Consider the following 21,777-nt stretch of genomic DNA (forward strand, 5'->3'; position numbering starts at 1 on the left):
CAGCCAGGGAGTGGAGGGGCGTGGAGCACCAAGGGCTCGGCCTTTGGGGCCGAATGTCCCACTCACTGGCTGTGGGCCGCTCTGACCCTCAGCTTCTTCTTCTGTGCAGTGGGGATAAGGGACCTCCTTCGTAGGGTCGTCCCGAACATGAGAGAAAATGGTACACGGCACCAAATTCAAGTTTTAAAATGTATCCTTATACTTGATTTCACCTTCATATTTTAATGAAATGGCCATACATTATAGGAGCCAAACGTTCTAAGAGATGATATAATAGAATGTCATCATAGAGAATCATCTCACATTTTTTAACATTGAGATTTCCCTAAATTACAATATATTTTGGATTTTGTACAAAATATATTGTAATTGAATATTATGTATCTCTTGAATATTGTATAACTGGAGGCCCAATGCACCAAGATTTGTGCAAGAATAGGCCTTCCTTTCCCTGGCTGCCGGCACCCAGGACCCGGGCTTTCACTCTGGCTGCCACCTTCCACCTTCACTTCAGTCCAGCCGTCCGCCTTTGCAGACTGCCAAGAGGCCTGGAGCGACTGGGGTGGGGCAGAATACCTGCGTCGTCACCATGACAATGATGCAAGTGGCCCGGCCGCCATCTTTGTCGCATAAATTTGCATATCCCCTACTTATTGGCTGTGGGCACCGCCATCTTTGTCATGAAGTGATGGCCAATTTGCATATTCTGTCTATTAGATAGGATAGCTTTAAAATGTGTTCTTTTCCTTTTTTTTCTTTCATTTTTTAAATTAAGGTATTATATGTGTACACATCTTACCAATTCCCCCCACCTCCATACATGTCCTCCCTCCCCAGAGTTTTGTGTACATTGGTTATGCTTAAATGCTTGCATACAAGTCCTTTGGTTGTTCTCTTATTGCCCCCATATCTCCCTCCCCTCCCCACTGAATTTGACAGTTTGTTTCTTTACTCTCTCTGTATTTATCTTTTTGTTCATCAGTTTATAATGTTCCTTATTATCCATAAATAAGTGAGATCATGTGACGTTTTTATTTCATTGACTGGCTTATTTCACTCAGCATAATGTTCTCCAATTCCATTCAGGTTGCTGCAAATGATAAGATTTCTTTCTTTTTTATGGCAGCATAGTATTCCATTGTGTAGATGTACCATACTTTTTGGATCCAATCATCTGCTGACGGGCACCTAGGCTGTTTCCAAATTCTGGCTATTATAGGTTGTGCTGCTATAAATATAGGGGTGCATATATCCTTTCTGATTGGTGTTTCTGGTTTCTTGGGATATATTCCTAGGAGTGGGATCACTGAGTCAAATGGGAGTTCCATTTTCAGTTTTTTGAGGAAACTCCATACTGTTCTCCACAGTGGTTACACCAGTCTGCATTCCCACCAGCAGTGCACGAGGGCTCCTTTTTCTCTGCATCCTCGCCAGCACTAGTCGTTTGCTGATTTGTTGATGATAGCCATTCTGACAGGTGTGAGATGGTACCGCATTGTCGTTTTGATTTGCATCTCTCAGATAATTAATGACTTTGAGCATGTTTTCATGTGCCTCTTGGCCTTCCTTCTGTCTTCTTGGAGAAGATTCTATTTAGGTACATTGCCCATGTTTTAATTGGTGTATTCTTTTCTTATAGAGACCTTTTTAAACCTCCCTTCCGGCACCGTGAGGGTCAATGAGTCAATCCTGCTCTCCTGGTTCTCTGTAAAGAGTGCTGTCTCCCAGGAGACTGGTGTTGAGTCCCTTAACTGCGTGATTAATTCTAGCTCCCTTTTTGGTATTCTTGTCCTAGCCTGTGTCATTTCCCCGTTAACCATGCAAACGCAGCAGCCAGTCATCTCAGAGGTTAATCTTCGGAGAACAGGAGACACAGCAACGCGGTAACGGTGATGCGGGCGCCAGGCGAGAGGCTCCCTCTGGAAGCGCTGTGCAGGGTTTCACACACAGGGGATGCACCGTCAGCCCCGATGGGGCTCTGCTGCCCTAATTGGAAGTCTTCTCAGCAGAATTAATGAGATCCTCACCTACTGTTCAAAATCGTGCCTCGGTTTTCAATGCCACGCACTGAAAACAACCCACCGGGGGAACGAGACGGCGCCCACCAGACAGTGTTTAGTAGGAGATTTGGATCTGTTTCACATACAAGATCATGGCTGCTGACATAAAACGGAGATCAGCCATCACTCTGTCACCCTCACCATAGTTCCTTTTATTTCTGCGTCCTTTTCCGGGCCGTGCCCGTTGGTATAGATCACACAGAGTCGTGGTCTTTATGGGGACAGACTGTATGAGCTGCCGCTGTGAAGGTTTGTTTTCCTGCTGCTAAATGCCTTCAGGCGAGCCAAAACAGGTTTGGCTCAGTGGACAAAGCGTCGGTCTGTGGACCGAGGGGTCCCAGGTTCGATTCCAGTCAAGGGCATGTACATTGGTTGCAGGCACATCCCCAGAGGGGGGGTGTGCAGGAGGCAGCTGGTCGATGTTTCTCTCTCATCGATGTTTCTAGCTCTCTAGCCCTCTCTCTTCCTCTCTGCAAAACATTAATAAAATATATTATATATATAAAAAAAAAAAAAGCCTTCAGGTGAGCCTGCCATTGTGTGTGGGATGTCACGTCAGATGCTCTGTGGTACTTTACCCTCCCGTGCTCCTGCGATGCTCACTTGATGCTTTTCCCTGTGAAATCCTGACAGGTAGCGAGCATCTCCGGGACCACAGCGTCCTGGCCCAGGCAGGTCCTCCAGAGCCATCGCTGGGTTGAGGGGAGGGACATTTCCAGGGCTTTTGATCTGCAGTGTCCACTTGTGAGAAGGATGCTTTTCTGAATCTGATGGACCACTTTGATTGAATGCTGTTGTCTCCTGCCAGCCCGCGGCGGTAAGCTTCAGAGAGCGCTTTGTACCTGACGGAGGGAGTCAGATTCGGGTCTGCAATGTGTTTTCTGCGTAACAACAAGATGGGATGCAGCGATGCAGCCTGGCGGGTGGCTACTCGCCTTTCCTCAAAGATGCCGTCTGCCCGGAGGGAGAGCGGGCGGTGACAGGCAGGCGCCCCCGGGGACGTGGCCATGGCGGTGGCAGGCGCTAACAAGAAGGCATAAGGGACTGCTCCCAGGAGCACATCCTCTGAAGCCATTGCCTTCGCTGGCGGCACAGGGAACAGAAGGGCCCTCTCTGCAGCCCAGCGGGCCAGGCCCCTTTGTGCTTCTGCTCAGGAGAGGCCCGGAGCTGCCACCACTGCGCGACCATGCTCAGGACGCTCGGGCTGGCCCTGCTGCCTCTGCTCAGCACCGTGGGCTCCGGCCAGGCCAGCGGCTTCACAGGTGAGGGGCCCCGGCCCAGGGCAGGTGGTGCCGGAGGAGGGAGCTCCAGGGGGTAGGGGCAGCAGCCCCGCTGAGAGCTGGGCAGAGGGTAGCATCTGTGCTTCTCACCACACTTTCCTGCAGCCACCAAAGAGATGGCGTGTGTGCCCCCGAGTGCCCTGGGGGCCTGTGGTTCAAATGCAGATTCTGAGCCAACGGTCCGGGTGGGACCTGGAACTGTGCATTCCTGCCGGTGATGCGGGGAAGCAGGCCCACAGGCCATCCTGGGAGTGGGTGCAGATGAGGTGTCCAGGCCTTTGGTCCTTGACTTACAGAGGAGACCGAGGCCCGGGGGTCAGGACCTCGCCCCAGGCCACACACTCAGCCAAGGGTGGTTTCCACGGGGGACCCTGACAAGGAGCCCTGAATGGGGTCTCTGTCCAGCTGCCCCTCACCTTGGCCTCTGTCAGCCCCCGTTTCCTCAGTGGTAAGTGAGGACCGAGGTGGCCCACCGGGGAGCGAGGCGCTGAGTCGGGGCACCTGTCCAAGGCCTTTGCCCGGCACAGGGCCAGCTGCTAAAAAACATTGATTTCTGAAGCCCCAGATTTCAAAGAATTGAGATCAGAAACCTTTAAATCACTGTTCTCCTGCGATCTGTCTCATTCAGTAGGGAACTCAACCAGGTCCGTTCTGTTCCTATAATCACTTCAGTTTTTTCCAGTTTGAGGTTTTCGACCCATAAGCAGGATTTTGGTTTCGTTGTGATGGTTCTCACCCGATTTCCCCTCTGGAGTGGGTAACGCGTGAAGGAGTGGGACTACGGCGGAGCTAGGGGAGACCTGGGAGTGCTGCATGACCCCTCGTGGTACCCGTGAGGACATGGGGACAGAAGCACAGCGATGCTCAGAGTCCCACATCTACTCGTCTTAGGCGCTGTTTCTGCCTTTGCAGGCATCCAGACAGGGCTCCTACAACCCAGGGCACAGCTAATACTGTACAAATGACAGGATGGGGCACTGGGGGAGGGAGGGAGGGCATGAAACGGGCTCCGAACCACACGGCTGGCGATTGTGGAGCTGCTGTGCCTCAGGTCCTCTGACCTAGGGCTCAGGCTCTGGAGCATGAAGAGGTCCCGCCTCTGAGCTCAGAGCCCAGAGCCCAGGACCCCCATCTCCCACGCTGATGGCCCTCGAAGGGGCTTGCTGAATGGCAGGATCTGCGAAGGGGTGTCTACTCCAGGCTCTGCCGAGAAGCCGGGCTCGGAGAGGACCCGGGGGCCTCTGGGAGAATGTAAACAACAGAACCAAACAAGTCGTTCCCAAGTGCAGTTTCACAGGAGAGGCATGTCGTGTGGTGTGTGTGCCAGTGACCAGCTGGGACCTTGCCATGACCAGCTGGGACCTTGCCCTGATCAGCTGGGGACCGGTGACTCTCTGGAGATAAGGACAAGGTGCCAACCACTAATGAAGGCTGATATCTCATCTCGGGTTAAGACGAGAAAAACAGGATCTAGCCGCACCTTGCCAAATTCTCCATGCAGGAAGTCCTTGTGCCTTTGTCTTGTGAGTCGACCCCTTTCATGGCGGCCATTGCCCCTAGCCCCTTCTCCAAGTCACCTCTAAGCTCTGGGCTAAGTGACCTTGGTCCCAGAGACTGATTTCTCCTGACCCACCCACCCACCTACCCACCAAGAGGCCTCCCATTTCTTCCCAAAGCTTACTGTCGCCCACCCTGTTGGTGGAGATGGGCAGCAGGTGTCTCCACCCCCAGAGGCCCTGCCACCCCCAAAGGTGACGAGGAGGCAGCCAGCGGTTCCTGTGGCTGTGGGGTGGGCTCGCTATGGGGTGGGGTAATGCAGCACTGCATTCACCCCAGGGTAAGGCCGAGGGTCCTCCCACCAGCCCGGGCTGAGGGCAGCTCAGTCCATTTCCTCCTGGGGGTCACTAGCCCTCCTGCGTCTCGCCGTCCGCGCACTCGGGCGCTGTTGTGAGGCAGACTATTCAGGGGTGCTGCTTGTTGCTGGGATGAAGAGGATCGATGCCGCCATCCCTGAGTTCCTCTCCAGAAACCCAGCTTCTCCCTGAGGGCTGTACACTGTCACATTGAGCGCCTACCCATTGGCTGCACCGTCTCCTAGAGCTTGGAGCTCAGAGGTCGAGAATCTGAGTGTGTGAAGTGCATTCAGACCTTGCATTCTTCTTGCACTGAGAGCCCTGTGCGGGCTGTGTGAGCTCCCGGGGGCCATGGCCTGAGCTTCAGCCTGGACGAAGTACCACAGGCTGGGAACTGAAACAGTGGGGATCAACTCCCTCCCAGCTCTAGAGGCAACGGGTCTAAGATCAAGGTGTCAGAAGAACTGATTCCTCCTGTCGGCTGTGAGAGAGACCCTGCCGCACCCTCTCCCCAGCTCCTGCTGGCTGCTGGCCCTCTTGGGCTCCTTGGCCTGTGGACTATCACCCCAATCTCTGCCTTCATCTTCATGTGGCCTTCTCCCTGTGCCCCCTCCTGTCTCTGTGTCCAAATTCCTTCTGTCCTATTGGGTGGGGGCCGCCCTACTACAATATAACCTCATCCTAACTGTATCTGCAAAACCCCTATTCCTACACAAGGTCACCTTCTGAAGTACTGGGAGTGAGGACTTAGCATATGAATTCTGGGTGGGTGTGGGGCACAGCTCAGCTCATAACAGTCCCTGCTATATGAGACAACTGAGGCCCCAGGGCAGAGGGGATGGCCCAAGGCCGCAGGGTCCATGACAAAGAGGCACAGGACTGGAGATGGCAGTGGCACCACAGGGTCAGAGCCTTGAGTGATCATGCTGATGAAGGGGCCACGGGCATAGAACCCAGTGTCATCCTACAGGCGGGCGCTATGCCCTCATCTCTCAATGATGACAGTAACAGTTGGGCTGACCTTGACTATCGATGATTCCTCACATGTTTATTTGATCTTCCATCTCATTCCTTTAAAAGGGTGCACTCACTCTCTGAGCCTGGTGCGTAGGACGCCTTCAGTACACAGTTACTGTGGGAATTGTGACTGATGCACTCGTCTTGGGACAAACTGTGGCTCGTGGAGAGTGAGACGTGCGGACAATTCTCCTGGCTGCAGAGTCATAGAAGTCTGCCTCCTCCATGTCTCCCTCCTGTGTCCCTGGGGCTGGGCCCAGCATGGCTCCGCCTTGTGGCTGCTCCGTGTTCTGTGGAGGAGGGTCTCTCAGTGGGCAGGTCTCTGTTCACGCTCTATCCCTCCGCGTTTCCGCTGCTGTCCTGACTTCTCAGTGGGCTGGTGGGCAGATCCTGAGAGAACAGGAATGCAGGGATCTTGTTTCACTGGCTTCTGCAGAAGCCTGATAACCCCTCACATCGATCTGACTCTGGTGTTTGTTCTTCCTTTGGCTCCTGCATCCTCCCTGCCCCCTCACAGACAAAGGCCTGTCCTTGCTGAGCTACCAGCTGTGCAACTACAGCGTGACCCAGAATGTCCAGAAGGTGGAGGCCGTCCGGCTGTCCCACGTGACCTACGCCCCCTGCGGTGGGTGGATCCCGTGGAGGCGGTGCCCCAAGACCGTTTACAAGACCCGGTACCTGGCCGTGGACGTCCCCGAGCCCAGGAACGTCACCGACTGCTGCCAGGGCTATGAGCAGCTGGGCCTCTACTGCGTCCTGCGTGAGTCCGGGGTGGCGGGTGGGCTGTGGGCCTCTCCCTCAAGTCCTTCCTTCTCCCCGGGGGGCCTGATGAGTCTTGGGGTCGTTACTGTTCACATCTACTAGCCCTGAAAGTTTGAGATCTTTCTGAAACGCGGGTTCCTAACCTTGAGCATCAGGATCCTGTGGAGGGCTTGTCCAAGCACACATCGCTGGCCCAGCCCTGGCTTCAGATCCAGGGTGTCTGGGTGAAGTTCAAGGTCCCAGGTGGTGCTGATGCTGCTGGCCCAGGGTTCCGGTGTGAGAATCTTTTGCTCAGGAGCCGGGGCTCCCAGACCTCCCTGCATACCCAAGGCCCCGGGGCAGCTTTAAGAACACTGATGCCAGGCCCTGTGCTTGGAGATTGGGATGGGCTTGGCTTGAGGCCGTTGGGATGTTTTTAAAGTTCCCCAGGCTGCTGATGCCGAAACCGGTTTGGCTTAGTGGTAGAGCATCGGTCTGCGGACTGAAAGGTCCCAGGTTCGATTCCGGTCAGGGGCATGTACGTTGGTTGTGGGCACATCCCCGGTAGGGGGTGTGCAAGAGGCAGCTGGTCGGTGTTTCTCATCGACATTTCTAGCTATCTGTCCCTCTCCCTTCCTCTCTGTGAAAAATCAATAAAAATATATATATTTTTTTTAAAAAAAAGTTCCCAGGCTGCTAACCCATCGCTGCATTTGAGAACCAATCTGGCAGTCTCTTCTGTTGCAGTCGACTTTTCTTGTTAAAAGTGGTGGTGGCTCCTTTTTTTTAAAAGTCTGGAATCCCAATCTGGACTCCCATATATGAAAGGGATGGAAGGGGTCCCCCAGGACCCTGTAACTGCTCAGAGGCCCCAAGTCCTCTTCCTTGCTCGGTGTGGTCTGGAAGATTCTTGGGGTGGTTACCAGGGTGACCGGTGGGAGTGTGCTGGGCCAGTGTCTGAGGCCAGGTGGGCTGTGCCGTGTTGGGGCTCAGGGCTCAGCCTCTCGGTGGAAAGGGAACTTTCCAGAAGGCCTCTTCCAGGGGAAAGGGTGCACATGTGAGTGTGTGTGTGTGGGCAGTGGCGATTGCTACATCTGAGTCAATACCAGATCTCAATGAGTTTCTGGGCAGTCAGAGGTACCTCTGTCCCTGTCCTGTCACGGAGGGGAAGTGGGAAGGGTGTGACTTCAGCGAGTGCCCACGCGGTCACCCTGAGTTGGGAGGGGCACCATCTCCAGGGTGCAGAAAGCACCACTCAGGCGGGTCCCAGAGGGGATCCCACTGGACCCAGACCTGGGCCCGAGGCGAAGGCGTGGCCACACACACCAGGGGCGACCGAACCGTAGCCTTGTGTCCGGTAGCCCAGCAGAAGGCCGCATGGGCCTGGCACGCTGAGTCATGCTGAGCCTCCTCCCTCAGGCCCCCTAAGCCACTCAGCCACCACGGCCTTAAAACGGAAGAGCATCGAGGACACGCGTGGCATTTCTTTCCGTCTAAGTTTACATTTTATTTTTAAATTCAGAGTTAGGAATGCGGGGATGACTCACCCATCACTTTATTGAAATGTGACTTTTTACTATAATTACAAATATGCATACACGAGCCACGCAGAAACTCTGGGAACAAAGACGAATCTCCCAGGGGCAGGGATGCCATTTCCACAGACGGGATCAGAGGGCTGGGCACAGGGGGATGTCCTGACGGCTCAGGGCTGTGTCTCCCAATGACACCATTGTTCCAAACTCTGCCACCACCAATAAGAACCAGATAGGGCCGGCTGACCTCAGGGCAATGGCTTGGAGCCAGTTGTATATGCCCGTTGGCTCTCTAAAGAGTGCTGAAGGGAGGGGCTGACCCCTGGAGACCTCATCCAGATTCCTGGGTGCTGGGTAGGAGTCCCTCCCTGTGCTGACTCCTGCTCCCTCTCCGCTCTCCGTGTCTTCAAGGGCACATGCGCAAAGGGGTGGCCAGCTGAGCTGCTTGCCCATGCCCTGGGAGCACCTCTCTTCCTGGGGGGTGGGGGTCCCATTGTTTGTGGAGACCTTGGTATGGAGCACCAGAATCCAGGGGAGAAAGGCAGGTGTGCCCTCTTCCATTTGTCTTCACCTGTGAAGGCCACACAGGCCAAAACCTGCTGGCTGTGGGCGGGGCTAGTGAGGTCACAGGTCACAGTGGCCTGGAGGAGGGTCCAGGATTGGCTGAGCCACACAAGCCCCACCCACCAAAGGGTGACCTTTCTGTGAGGGCTGCTGCCCTGCTGAGCTGAACAAGTCAAGTGTCCAAGGAGAGGAGGCAGGGAGGGCCGTGCTCCTTCCCCACCACCTGCCTCTCATCGTTTTTCCCCTCAACACACCAGCCACCAGGAAATGACTCTCCTGGGACATCCACCCCACTTTTAAAGTGTCGGCACCTTTAATTAGGAGCTCACCAGGTGGATTGAGGGCCGGAACCTTCTAGTTAGAGAGTCCCATGGGCAGGGCTGCTCTGGGGAGTTAGGGGTGTGGCTAGAATAAGGAGAGTGGGGCTATGGGGGTGGGGGGAGGACAAGATGAGCACCTGGACACCAGAACTGCCCATGGTGGAAGCATTTACATGATGGGCATTGGGCCATACAACCTCCTCCACACTGGCACAGCTCTTTCTTCAGAGCCTGTTTGATTAGATCTCATTCAGAGCAACCTAGCGACAGGCTGGCTCTTTGGAAACTGAAGAGATTCAGTCTCTGTGAGGGATCGATCCCCCGACCACTGGTTGCTTTGCACAGGTCGGGGCAGAGGCCAAACCCTGGCTGTGGTTGCTATGGGGACAGACTGGACATCTGGGAGGACAGGTGAGCCTAGGGTAGGGGTGTCGAACTCAATCAGAGAAGGGGCCAAAATCTAAAATCCAGCCTAAATCGCGGGCCGAATGGTTTACTGAACAGTCATAAACTGTCATTGTGATGGAAACACAGGGGAGTGCAGTGATGACAGCGCGGTGCGGGCCACATTGCAAGGCCTGGTGGGACGGATTTGGCCCTCGGGCCTTGTGTTTGACACATGTGGCCTAGGGGGAGAATTGTGTCTTGGCAACCCAGTGCTCTCCGCCCACAGGCCTCATCTCCAGGCAGTAGGGAGACTCCGACGAGCTTCCTCCTTTCCCCTCCCACTCGGCAGCCGAGCAACTCAAAAGGGAAGAGCGTTATGAGAACACAGGGGCATGCCTTTTCGTCTAAATGGCTTTCAATTTCTAAAAACCCAGCCTTTGGGAGGCCATGAGAACTCATACATCATTATTATTTTTTTAAAATGCATCTTTGTGCTGTTGTTACACAAAAGGAGGCAAACGCCATGCAGGAAATCTGGGGCACAGAAGAGAACACGGGGACCTCACCGACACGCCACCCTGTTCCCCAGAGCTGAGCCCCTGCGCACAGACTCTTCTCTCTCCGTGCAGGGCAGGCACGTTACAAAGGGGGGCACCCCGCCTCAGACTTCTCTGTGACATGCCTTCACCATTTGGCAATGCATTTGGGCCACGTTTCATGTCAGTAAATATTGTCCTGCGGCATGAGTCAACGGCCACATGGCATTACCTCACAGGGATGCATCAGCCTGTAGCCATTGCCCACATTTCACATCCAGTTGCTTCCAAGTTTTCATCATTGTCCATCACGCTGCCACAAGCGTCTGATGGTGCAAACGCTGCTGCACACCCGGGGTGGCACTAACTGAGCATCTGCCGGTGCTGGCCAACTGCAGTGACCCCCTGGTTTCCCCTCAGCCTTCCTTCACCACGGCTCCATCACCGTGGCAGAAGGACCCCACTGCGCCCCGAGACTACCCCAAACTCCCCGGCCCCCAGGAGTGAGAAAGATATTCCAGAAGGATCACCTTTCTGAGCCCAGGAGGCCTCAGCGCTGCCACCACTCAGACAGAACCCCTGTGGGTGTCCCCTAGCGCCGTGACTGTAGCCTCAGGTTGCCAGGCGCGGGCGGAGCAGTCCTGGTTCATTGTCTGCGATGAGATAGTGGAAAGAGGAGCTGGTTTCTGACTTTCTACCAAGTTGGAGCTGTTGACTGTTATCTTGGGCTCTCAGCGAGCACTAGGCCTGTGGGGAGGGAGGCGGGAAGTCCCCACAGTGAGCAGGTCCAGATGAACGTGAACGGGAAAACATGTCTGTGGTGATTGACAACCATTCTTGGCCACTGATTTTTCTTGGTGGCCTGTACTTTCTTTCCATTCAGTAAACCTTTTCGTGTAGAATAGTTTATTTTTATTTTTAAAAATATATTTTGTTGATTTTTTACAGAGAGGAAGGGAGAGGGATAGAGAGCTAGAAACATCGATGAGAGAGAAACATCGACCACCTGCCTCCTGCACACCTACTACTGGGGATGTGCCTGCAACCAAGGCACATGTCCTTGACCAGAATCGAACCTGGGACCTTTCAGTGCGTAGGCTGACGCTCTATCCACTGAGCCAAACCAGTTTCTGCAGTATGTAGAATAATTTAGATTGAGAGACAAGTTGCAAAGGTGGCAGAGTTCCCCATACCCTTCCACAGGTCCCCGTGTGTGAGTGTCTTGTGTCACCATCGGATACACGTCCCCACGAAGCAACCCACATTGGTGCATAGTTGTTCTATTTGCCTGAGCACTTCATTTGGATTTCCCTTTCTTTCCTCCTAATGTCATTTTTCTGTCCCAGGAGCCACCTCACATTTAGCCTCAGGTCTCCCTAACTGTAAGGTGCTGGCTTTTAGGACGGGAAGAGAGCAATCCTTGGTTGTTGGCCCCACGGGGACGCTGGAACTTCTGTCCCAGGGGCTCTCTGGGTGGCACCGCTTGCCCCTATTTTACGCCCCCAAAGCCAGTCCCTGTGGCGATGTCTCCAGGACTTTAGACATCAGCACGGCGCTGCCCAGGCCTGGCCCCCGCCCTTGAGCAGCGGCACGGTGCTCTCTGTGGTCCACAGACGGAGTGAGAGTCAGGAGATAGCCCGGGTGTTGTCTGAGCAGGTCAGCTGGTTTGTATTGCTGACATCCTTAGCTGCTCATTGCTCTCTCCAGCCCTGAATCGGTCTGGGGAGTTTGCATCCAGACCCGGCGTCTGCCCGAAGGAGGGCCAGGAAGCATCCACCTCGCCGTGTACCCTGGACGCCGACTGCCCCGGACTCCAGAAATGCTGTTCCTTTTCGTGGGGCCCCCGCTGTGTGGCCCCTGCACCCCAAGGTAGGACTGAGACCTGCAGCAAAGCAGGTGCCAGCGAGGCAGCCGCCCATGGGCGGGGGCCCGGTCCTGACCTGGTGAAGGTTGGGGAGTGATTTCCAGGAACCTCAGCCAAGGCCACGATATCACGGGGAGTCCTCAGCTGTGTGTGGGCACATCCCTCTCTCACTCAGTGCAACGTCTCTGCAACGTCTCTGACTGCTGACCCCTCAGGGGGTGGGGGTGGGGAGAGCTCACAGGCCCTCCTGGCAGAGCAGTGACCCAAGTTTACCCAGTTGCCTGGGGCACCCTATGGTTCCATGTCAGGTGGCACTTACTGGAAGCCAACCTGCCTGGTAGCTGCTCCTGAAACGCCACAGGGGCCCGAAATCCTGTGCATAGCACCTGCCTGGCAGGCCCGTGGCCCAGCCCTCAGGGCATGCCTATCTGGTCTGGAAGGTTCTGGTCTTGACCTTGACCTTGGAGAATGGGTCGGTCAAGGTTCAGATCTAAGGATAAATATATCATGGTCATTGTCCAGGCTGGGTCGTTCAGTTGGTTGGAATGTTGTCCTATCACCAAAAGGCTGCAGTTTTGATTCCATAACCTAGGTATGTGCTGGGCAAGGCAGATGCTTAGGTTATGGGTCTGATCCCCAGTTGGGACCCATATGGGAGGTAACCAATTGATGTTTTTTTCTCACATCGATGTTTCTCTCTCTTTCTCAAAATCAATAAAAAATAATACATATCTTCTGGTGAGGATTAAAAAAAGAAAAATATCATATACATTATATGTTACTAGAAGCCCGATGCACGAAGATTCCTGCTAGGATAGGCTTTCCTTTCCCTGAGAGATCAGGGGTGGGGCAGAACACCTGCATTGCCACCATGGTGACTACGCAAGCTTCCTACCCCTATCACTGGGAGCCTGTGTATGCAAATTAACTGCCACCTTTATTGGGTTAATTTGTATACCGCTCCTGATTGGCTGGTGGTGTAACAGATTTACGATCAATTTACATGTTTGTCTCTTATTAAGATAATATAGTCTACTATTAGTATAGTATAAATAATGTAAAATATTATATATCACATATATTAATTATGCTATTTTACTATACACTCCGTGTTCCCTCTAATATATATATATATATTAGAGGCCTGGTGCATGAATTTGTGCATGGGTGGGGTCCAGCCAGCCTGGCCAGAGGGGGAGGACATGGGCGGTTGACTGGCCTGCCTGCTGGTTAAACTCCTGGTTGAGGGGACAATTTGCATATTAGCCTTTTATTATATAGGATATACACTGAGTGGCCAGATTATTATGCATTCAGAGATCATCATAATCTGGCCACTCAGTATATATCACAGTCTACATATTCTATAAAATATATATTACACACATTATTATCTAGTATACATTATCTCCAAAAATGTAGTATGTAGTATATATAAGATTACAAATACTATACTATAAGAGAAGGGTGGGACAGGAGGTGGGGGAGGTGTCCCATGCCAGCCATGTGGCAGCCCCCCTCATGAAGGGGGGTGAATGCAGATGGGCCAGCTCCTGCTTTCCAGGCCTCCTGTCCCCCTTCTCGGCCCTGATGGCCCCACCTGGTCCCAGGCCTGGAGCTCATCAGCCTGTGCTCTCTGCAGCTCCAGAGGGCACTTGGGAGCATTCCTGGTACAACGTGACCGTCCTGGTGAAAATGGACTTCAGGGAACTCCAGCAGGTGGACGCCAGGCTCCTGGATCACATGCGGCTGCTGCACTCCATGGTGGGTGAGGGGCGGGAGCCTGCAGGCCGCCTGCTGGCACCAGGGCAAACCAGGGGGGTGGGGAGGGGTTCCACTAGGGAACTTAGAATGCCCGACTCCGAAGCAGATGTCAACTCCTAATTTAAAAACAAAGCTTCAAAGAGGTGTGATTTATGTGCAACAAAGTGCACACACGATAGCGTGCGGTTTGAAGTCTGACACACACGGCGTTTGAGCGGTACACCATAATGGGGTAGAACACAGAACCCCTAATCCTCTAACGACTGTTGCTTAAACCAAAGGGTGCCCAGTGTAGTTGGTCTGGGCCCCAGAGCTGGGCCCTCCCAGGCCTCCCCCTCGGTCCTCAGCGTGCTGGGAAGCGCTGGGTGGGGACCTTTTCCCTGCACTATCGCTGTCCGGAGCTGGGTGGCTCTGTGGCTGGGGCTGCCTTTCATCATGGGATTGCACAGCATGCCTGGCCTCTTTGCACACGCACTCAGACGCATGCCTAGCTGGGACAGACCCACACGTCTCTGAACTGTGGCAGCCACACATGCCTCTGAACAAGGCCACAGGTCCCCTGAGGGGCAGTTCTGTTCCTGCTGCAGACACAGCTCACACTTGCTGGCACTGCAGAGCCTTCCAGCCAGGATGACGTTACTGGCAGTGGCCGGGACATTGCCCATCCTCACGGATGAAGGTCCTTGCAGGACCTGATCTGCCTTCAGGACCACATGGGCCCGTGTTCCCGCAGTGAGCCCAGGCTCAGAAGGTCCCACACTTTGTTTAATGCTCTGGCGTTGTCTCTTGAAATGCTTCATGCTTTAAAAAAATAAATAAATTATATATATATATATATATATATATATATATATATATATATATAGATATATAGATTGATTTTTTACAGAGTGGAAGAGAGGGATAGAGAGTTAGAAACATTGATGAGAGAGAATCATTGATTAGCTGCCTCTTGCACACTCCCTACTGGGAATGTGCCTGCAACCAAGGTACATGCCCTAGACTAGAATCGAACCTGAGACCTTTCAGTCAGCAGGAGGACGCTCTATCCACTGAGCCAAACCGGTTCAGGCTGCTTCATACTTTTTGAGTAAGGCCCCCAGTTTTGCTAATGCACTGGGCCCCACACACTCTGTGGTTGGGTTTGCTTGACTTTCAGACCTTACCGACGTGTCCTATGGGTAATGGGGAGGGGGTAGACCCGGACTTGGGTCCCTTCCCCGCAGAACAGATGGCACACACATTCACCTCGCTCTGGGCTGTCCAGTAAAGCGACTTGAGGGGCATTTCGAGAGGGCACGGTCCCCTGGATGCTTCTCACCTGCCCCAGCTGGAGGACAAGACGGCCCAGCTAAATAGCCAGTGAGAGCATGGCTCAGGAGCCAGACTGCCTGGGTTCTAACCCTAGTGCTGCCACTCATCAGCTGGGTGGCCTTGGGCAAGTTACTTAACCTCTCTGTGCCTTAGATACCACTTCCTTTAAGTAGAAATAGTCATAGTCCTGTCGGAGACAGTGACTGTGCGGTTTAAACAGTGCATGAAAGGAGCTTAAAGAGATATCTAGCCGGAGCAGAAAGGATTCCAATGAAATGAGAAAAGGGGCCACGAAAGCTACAGAAGTCAGATGTGCCACTTAAAGCTTGATGTCCAGTCCTCTGATCCCCGATGTGACCCTCTGTCATGAGCCGTGAGGATGGGGATCGCGGGGCCCAGGGGGCTGACCGGTGTTTTTTCGGGGGATGGCCATGACAGAGCCCCACAGATGGAGGGTTTACATAACAGAAACTTAGGGTTCCCCGGTCTGGAGGCTGGAGGCCTGAGATCGAGGTGCGGGCAGGGCTGCTCCTTCTGAGGTGGTGAGGGAAGGCTCCCTCCCAGGCCCCACCCCTTGGCTGTAGGTGGCTGTCTCCTCCCCGTGTCCCCATAGCAGCTCCTTCTATCAATGTCCGTCTCTGTGTCCAAACCTCTTCTCTGTGTGAGGACACCAGTCACATGGGCAAAGGCGCACCCGAACCACCTCATCTAATCTGACTGCATCCACTGAGACCCTCTGTCCAAATAAGGGCCCATTCTGAAGGCCTGCTGGTAGGACTTTGACATAAGGATTCGGGATGGGGAGAGTGGGGGGCACTGTTCAGCCCATGACAGCAAGCGTTGCAGAAGTATTTATAGTCTGGCTTGCAGGGCTGTCACCGGGGTGATGACGGAAATAAACTATCGTAGGGGTTCTCTCCTGCAAACCAGAATGGCGAATGTGCCATTCACGTAGAGTCTCCGGGCCTCGGTCTCCCTGGCTGTCTGATGGGGACACTTTTCCCGGGTGATGCTCTAACTCTGGCTTCACAGGTGACCAGTGCCCTGCGGCCAGTGGATGCTGCCGTGTACCACCTGCACTCGGCCTGCGGGGACACCTCGACCACGGTGTCCCGGCTGCTGCTGGGCCTGCCGCGGCCGGTGCCCGTGGCCAACGTGTCCGCGGTGTTGGACGGCATCGTGAAGCGTGTCTACGAGGTGATCAACATCCAGGTGCAAGGTGTGCTTTCCCTGGTCCTCGCCTGGGAGCAGGGGGAGGAGTGGAAAAATACTCTGGCGGCGAGGGGGCACTGACCCCTTTAGTCCATTCCGGTCCAAACCAAGTTAAACTGTGTCTCCACCACACGCTCCCATCCCCAGTTCCCACTTCCATCCAGGTGGGCGCTGGTGAACAGACCCCAGAACATACAGGGTTTCTTCCGTCAGCTCTCAGGTTCCTCCAGTTCCCCTTCTTGCCTCTGTCCCATCCTCGCCAAGGACATTCTTGTACCCAGAGGGCTTTGTCAGCAGAACTTGTACCAAGTTGGATTTGGTGAAGCACACAGATGCGGACTTGTTTCTGGAAGAAATTATCTGCTTTTTCTTCTCCTCCTTCTCCTCCTCCTCCTCCTCTTTCTCCTCCTCCTCCTCCTCTTCTTCCTTCTCCTCCTCCTCCTCCTACTCCTTCTACTCCTCCTTTTCCTCCTCCTACTCCTCCTCTTTCTTTTCCTTCTTTTCCTTTTTCTTTTCACATTTGGTCTATATCAGGGGTTAGCAAGCACTTGCAAAGTGCCAGGCAGTAAATACTTGGGGACCACATGGCCCTGGCTCCACGCTCAGCTGCTGTGTGACATGGTAGGGTGTGAGCGAGCCCACGGCACCAGCAGCGAGTCCTGTCCCAGGACGGGAGGACCTGAGTCCCCTGCTCCCTGAGGGTGGCTGCTCCTGTGGGGAAGCTCCTCCCAGGACAGTGAAGGTCACACATGAAGAGGCAGGTTCTGGGTCTTTAATGTCCTGAAAATCCTCACGTGTGCTTGAGGGCCACACCCACTCGTGCCAATAAGAGAAGTGCCTGTCGGCCTGTGAAGGCCCCCAGCGGGACACCAGGACCATGCCTGTAGGGGAACAGATGGGGGTTAGCACTGGCGGGGGGAGCGAAGGCATGCCCCGGCCTTGGGGCAGGAGGGGTCAGATGGGAGAATCTGTTATGGGATGTGGGCTTCGACTGGGTGGTGTTTTGTTTGGGGGGAGGGGGAGGGGCTTTGATCCAGGGCTTTGTTCTAGATTGGATGTTGTCAGAAAGTGGGGTTCTATGATTGGGTATCTCAACAAGAGGAGCAAATTTGCCTAAAGATAAGCTATAATTAGTATAAAACGAAGAGCCACTCCTTTTGCCCAAGGTGACATTCTGTGGGTAGCACAGTGGCCCTTTTTGCCTGGCTTTGGTAAAATCGTGCAGTGGCGTGGTCCTGTCTCACTTTATCCTGGTCGGGGAGTAGCCGTGTGCGTTCTGAGACAGTTTCTGTCGGTGGGAGAGGGAAGGGCCCAGCTTGAGTGACAGGCCGCCTCTGAATGCCAGCGCCCGCTCTGCTCCCTTTCTCAGTCTACAAAGGAGCCATCCACCAGTCCAGTTCTCGGGTAGAATGCTTGGACCCATCATTTCATGACCCTTAGATTCAACGCAGCTCCAAAGCGATCGGCTCAGGCATCCGTAGTCTCCCAAGCGCGTGTCACGGCTGCAGGTGAGCACGGCAGTGTCCTGAGCCGTGGCCAGCTGCTCTGCGGGCTTTCTGAGTCAGCGCTTCAAGAAGCACCCGGGCCCGCTGCCCTGTCCACTTCCTCGGCTCAGAGGACACCAGTGGAGGCCAGTGAGGACGGCCAGGTGGCTGCCACTCACCTGCTTTTCTTTCCCATAGATGTGGATGAGTGTTTGCATGAGGAACTCAACGCCTGCTCTGGAAGGGAACTGTGTTTAAACACCGAGGGCTCCTACCGGTGTGTCCGCCACCCAGAGGGGCTGGCCTCATCCCCCCAGAAGCTGGACGGCACGTGTGAAGGTAAGAGGCCACAGGACGTGGCTAAGGAACTCTTTCCGTTTGATGGACCGTGGGCCACAGAGATTCTCTCTTCTCACAAAGGTGACTGGATGGCTCGTGGGCAGAGAATAGTCACCTGGTTCTGTAGATTGTTCTGGCTCTCATACCCGGCTATTCTCACCTTCTTTCTCCAATTGAACCAATCTGTGTGCGATGCTGGTAATAGAAGCACGTATGAGTAGATCATCATTTCTGCTCCCAGGAAACTCAGCGGAGAGCATGCCAGATGCTTGGCGGGCATGGTGCATATGAGTAGGATGCCTGTGTAATTTGTTGTTTAAGTCGGGACACTGGGGGTGAAGGCGCCTGATGAATACGTACACTGGGCCCAGGAGTAACCTGGACCAGCTCTGGGCTTACTGATTAATTAGCTGTAGAAGAGCGAGAGAGACATGAGGCAGCAGGCAGAGGTGTTGGCCGGACAGTGTAACAGATGACGATTCCTGAATGAGTGGGGGGAAGACTAGGGCTATAATGCTTATTTTTAACAATAACTGTTTACATTGAGAAGGGGCTGAAATGGAGTGGAGCGGCCAGGATGCTGGCTGAGCTGCATGTTGGGTGCTGGAGCTCAGAGGGGCTGAGCTGCGTACGGGAATCCGGGGTCATCAGCATCCAGGTAGCGTTTCACTCTGGGCATGGTTGGGGGTCTGCAGGGGTGGCCTGAGGAACCCAGCTATTTAGAAGTCAGCACAGGAGGAGGGGCTTGCAAAGGGAGGGAGTGAGACGGGAAGAACAGTAAAAAAGACAGCCTCAGGAGTGTTGACAAGGAGGAGGTGCAGAGACCCAGAGAGCCCGGATGGAAGTATAGACCCCAGGAGGGCCTTTCTGGAAGGTGGGTGATGCAGAGCAGGCTCGTGTGCTGATGGGAGAGACCCTGGTCGGTTCTTGCAGCTCCGGCGTTCAGTCAAGCTTTCTCTGTTCTGGGAAGCTGCTCTTGGAGGTCTCTCCTCCCTCCGTCCCCTGGGCTTCCTCAGCTGGGATGACTGTCGCCTGTAGCCGCTCTGGTGGCCAGCGTGTGGTCAGGAGAAGCTTAGTGGCCACAGCCTGCAGGGCTGCCTGCAGGTGAGTGAGGCTGCAGGCGCAGCCTGACGGTGAGCCAGAGAAGCTCAGCTTGCATGGCGGGACAGGAAGGGGCCAGTAAGTGAGCATTCATTCACCCACAGGACACATTTTAATGAGTTCCTACAATGCACAAGGTACTGTGCCTGCTTTGTTGGTGAAGAACAGACTAGAGGAGTCATGGCTGACCACAAATCCACCCCTTCCTCCCTTAGTGACAGAGTTAGATTGAGTTTGGTGTGGAAATGTTAGCTGAAGAGACTAGGCTTCCTTACCTCTCTTGCAGGTAGGATGGCCATGTGACTTGTCTTAGCCAGTGAGACATGGCAGAAGTTTCCATGGGAACGAGGAAGACATGGTTACAGGCCCTGCTAAGACCAAGCTGAGCACAGGAGTATGACGGCCGAGGCCCCCTTGGCCATCTGAGCCACAGGGTGACCTTGGGGATAAGGCTCAGACACTGGTGATGGGGAAGCAAAGACAATGAAGAGATCCGGGCCTGAGGTGCCGCAGATGTTTCCTACATAAAGGGCACACATGACGGGGGTCAAGCCCTGTTATGTGGGGTTATATGGAGCAACTTAGCCCAATGCGAGTGGCTTGGGCAAGGCAGAAAGCAGAGAGCTAAAGTACAGAGAGGGTCCCGGAAGCAGGTGGCTGGTGGTAGGGTAATGGGTGTGGTGGGGAGGTGTATCTGCTAGACAAACTGGGTGCAAACCATAGACTGGGCACAAACCACAGGCCTCCCAGCACAACTGGGCGCAAACCACAGACTGAGCATTAGTGGGAGAGGAGATTTTTTTACAGAGAGGAAGGGAGAGGGATAGAGAGTTAGAAACATCGATTAGCTGCCTCCTGCACACCCCCTACTGGGAATATGCCCACAACCAAGGTACATGCCCTTGACTGGAATCGAACCTAGGATGCTCTATCCACTGAGCCAAACAGGCTAGGGCGGGAGAGGAGATTTCAAGATGGACTCGGTACCACCCTCAGAGTTCAGCCTAGAGCTAAAACTTTCTCTTGTTATTGCAGAGTCTGATTTATTACTTTAGCAACATTCTAACAACAGCGGAAAGATAACTCATCCCCAGTCTCAGCGCACCAGCCAACAGTTTTCTTTTTCCCTGCTCCCTTCCAGGTTTTCTACCCTATTTAAATCCTGCTATGCGTGCAGTTTTGTACTCTGCTTTCTCCACTCACCAGCATGTCTTGTGAAGGCTTCCAAGACGCAACCTGGTCCTCATCATCCTAATTTCGATGGTTGGGTAATAGTGATGGCGTATGGCAGTGATATCATGTCTCAGCTATCTGCCCCTTGGGGGGCATTAAGGTGGCTTCCAACATTCTGCCATAGAAACGAGAGCTTTCACTAGCAGGGTGAGGTGGTTATGGAGAAAACTGTTACTCACGTTTGGATCGCTTAATGTAATTCGCATGTCCCGTCCCCTTTAAAGGAATGCAACAGTGAGGACCCTCCCTTTGTTCATAGTAACAGTCAGGAGCTGCTTAGCACGCAAGTCACCCGGGCTCTGTAATAAGCACCTTTGCAGCATCACTTTATTTAACCCTTAGACCACCCCCTCCAGGCAACTGCCCCACAGTGCCTCCCCCAGAGGCTGCCCTCATCACAGCGTTGGTGCCCCCTGGTGGCCGTGCCCTGATCAGGAGCTGACCAGGGTTCTAGGGCTGTGGACTATTTCCTTAGGTGACCCAGAACTCAACGGGATAGTGGATGCAGGGTCCTTGCTGACTCTTCCAGCTTTGCCATGGAGGGGTGAGGGTAGAGGCTGTGGGATGATGCTGGGAAGACCTGGAGGGTCCGTCTTCATCACTGGAATGTTCTATCTACTTCTTCCAATGAAGCTCCATGGGGCAGGTCTCCTGTCACTGCCAGTGAGTCCTGTACTTGGCAAATAGTAGACACTTAACACATCTATATATATAAAAGCCTAATTGACCATTATGACTGGACAACCAGATGACCAGCCAATAGCTATGACGTGTACTGACCACAAGGGGGCAGATGCTCCATGCAGGAGTTATCCCCTGAATGTCAGTGCACTCCCACAGTCAATCTCCCAGAGCCAACCGACCTCCTATGGTCCCTTCCCTTGGCTGGCCAGCCCTGATTGGCCCCCATCAGGACTGGGTGAGACAGCCCTAATTGGTCGGGAAAGACCCCCATCTGTGCACAAATTCATGCACCGGGCCTCTAGTATTTAATATCAATGAAGGAAGAGGGAGGTTTGAATGGTGGCTGTTCCTAGGAGCTTTGAGTGTGGAGTGGTGAACATACCAGCCCACCTGTAGCCACAGGGCACTTCTCCACTCTGCGGGTCTAATTAGAACTGTGTGAGCCCTCCACACACACCTGGGCCCACAAAGCTTTGCACTGACTCCCCT

General features: G+C 53.9%; 1 protein-coding gene across 1 annotated transcript in view; it reads left to right on the forward strand.

Moving 5' to 3' along the window:
* Window positions 1-2,735: 2,735 nt before the first annotated feature.
* The window catches only part of UMODL1 (uromodulin like 1), a 62,154-nt gene continuing 43,112 nt past the window's right edge, over window positions 2,736-21,777 (forward strand). The window contains exons 1-6 of the mRNA XM_045585263.1: window positions 2,736-3,322; window positions 6,728-6,970; window positions 12,001-12,162; window positions 13,800-13,921; window positions 16,268-16,454; window positions 18,130-18,270. Coding sequence (XP_045441219.1) covers window positions 3,247-3,322; window positions 6,728-6,970; window positions 12,001-12,162; window positions 13,800-13,921; window positions 16,268-16,454; window positions 18,130-18,270 — 931 coding nt within the window. The 5' untranslated portion in view covers window positions 2,736-3,246. The remainder of the gene's footprint in view (window positions 3,323-6,727; window positions 6,971-12,000; window positions 12,163-13,799; window positions 13,922-16,267; window positions 16,455-18,129; window positions 18,271-21,777) is intronic.

This window comes from Pipistrellus kuhlii, unplaced genomic scaffold (assembly GCF_014108245.1).
Source record: "Pipistrellus kuhlii isolate mPipKuh1 unplaced genomic scaffold, mPipKuh1.p scaffold_m20_p_2, whole genome shotgun sequence".
NCBI classification, from domain to species: Eukaryota; Metazoa; Chordata; class Mammalia; order Chiroptera; family Vespertilionidae; genus Pipistrellus; species Pipistrellus kuhlii.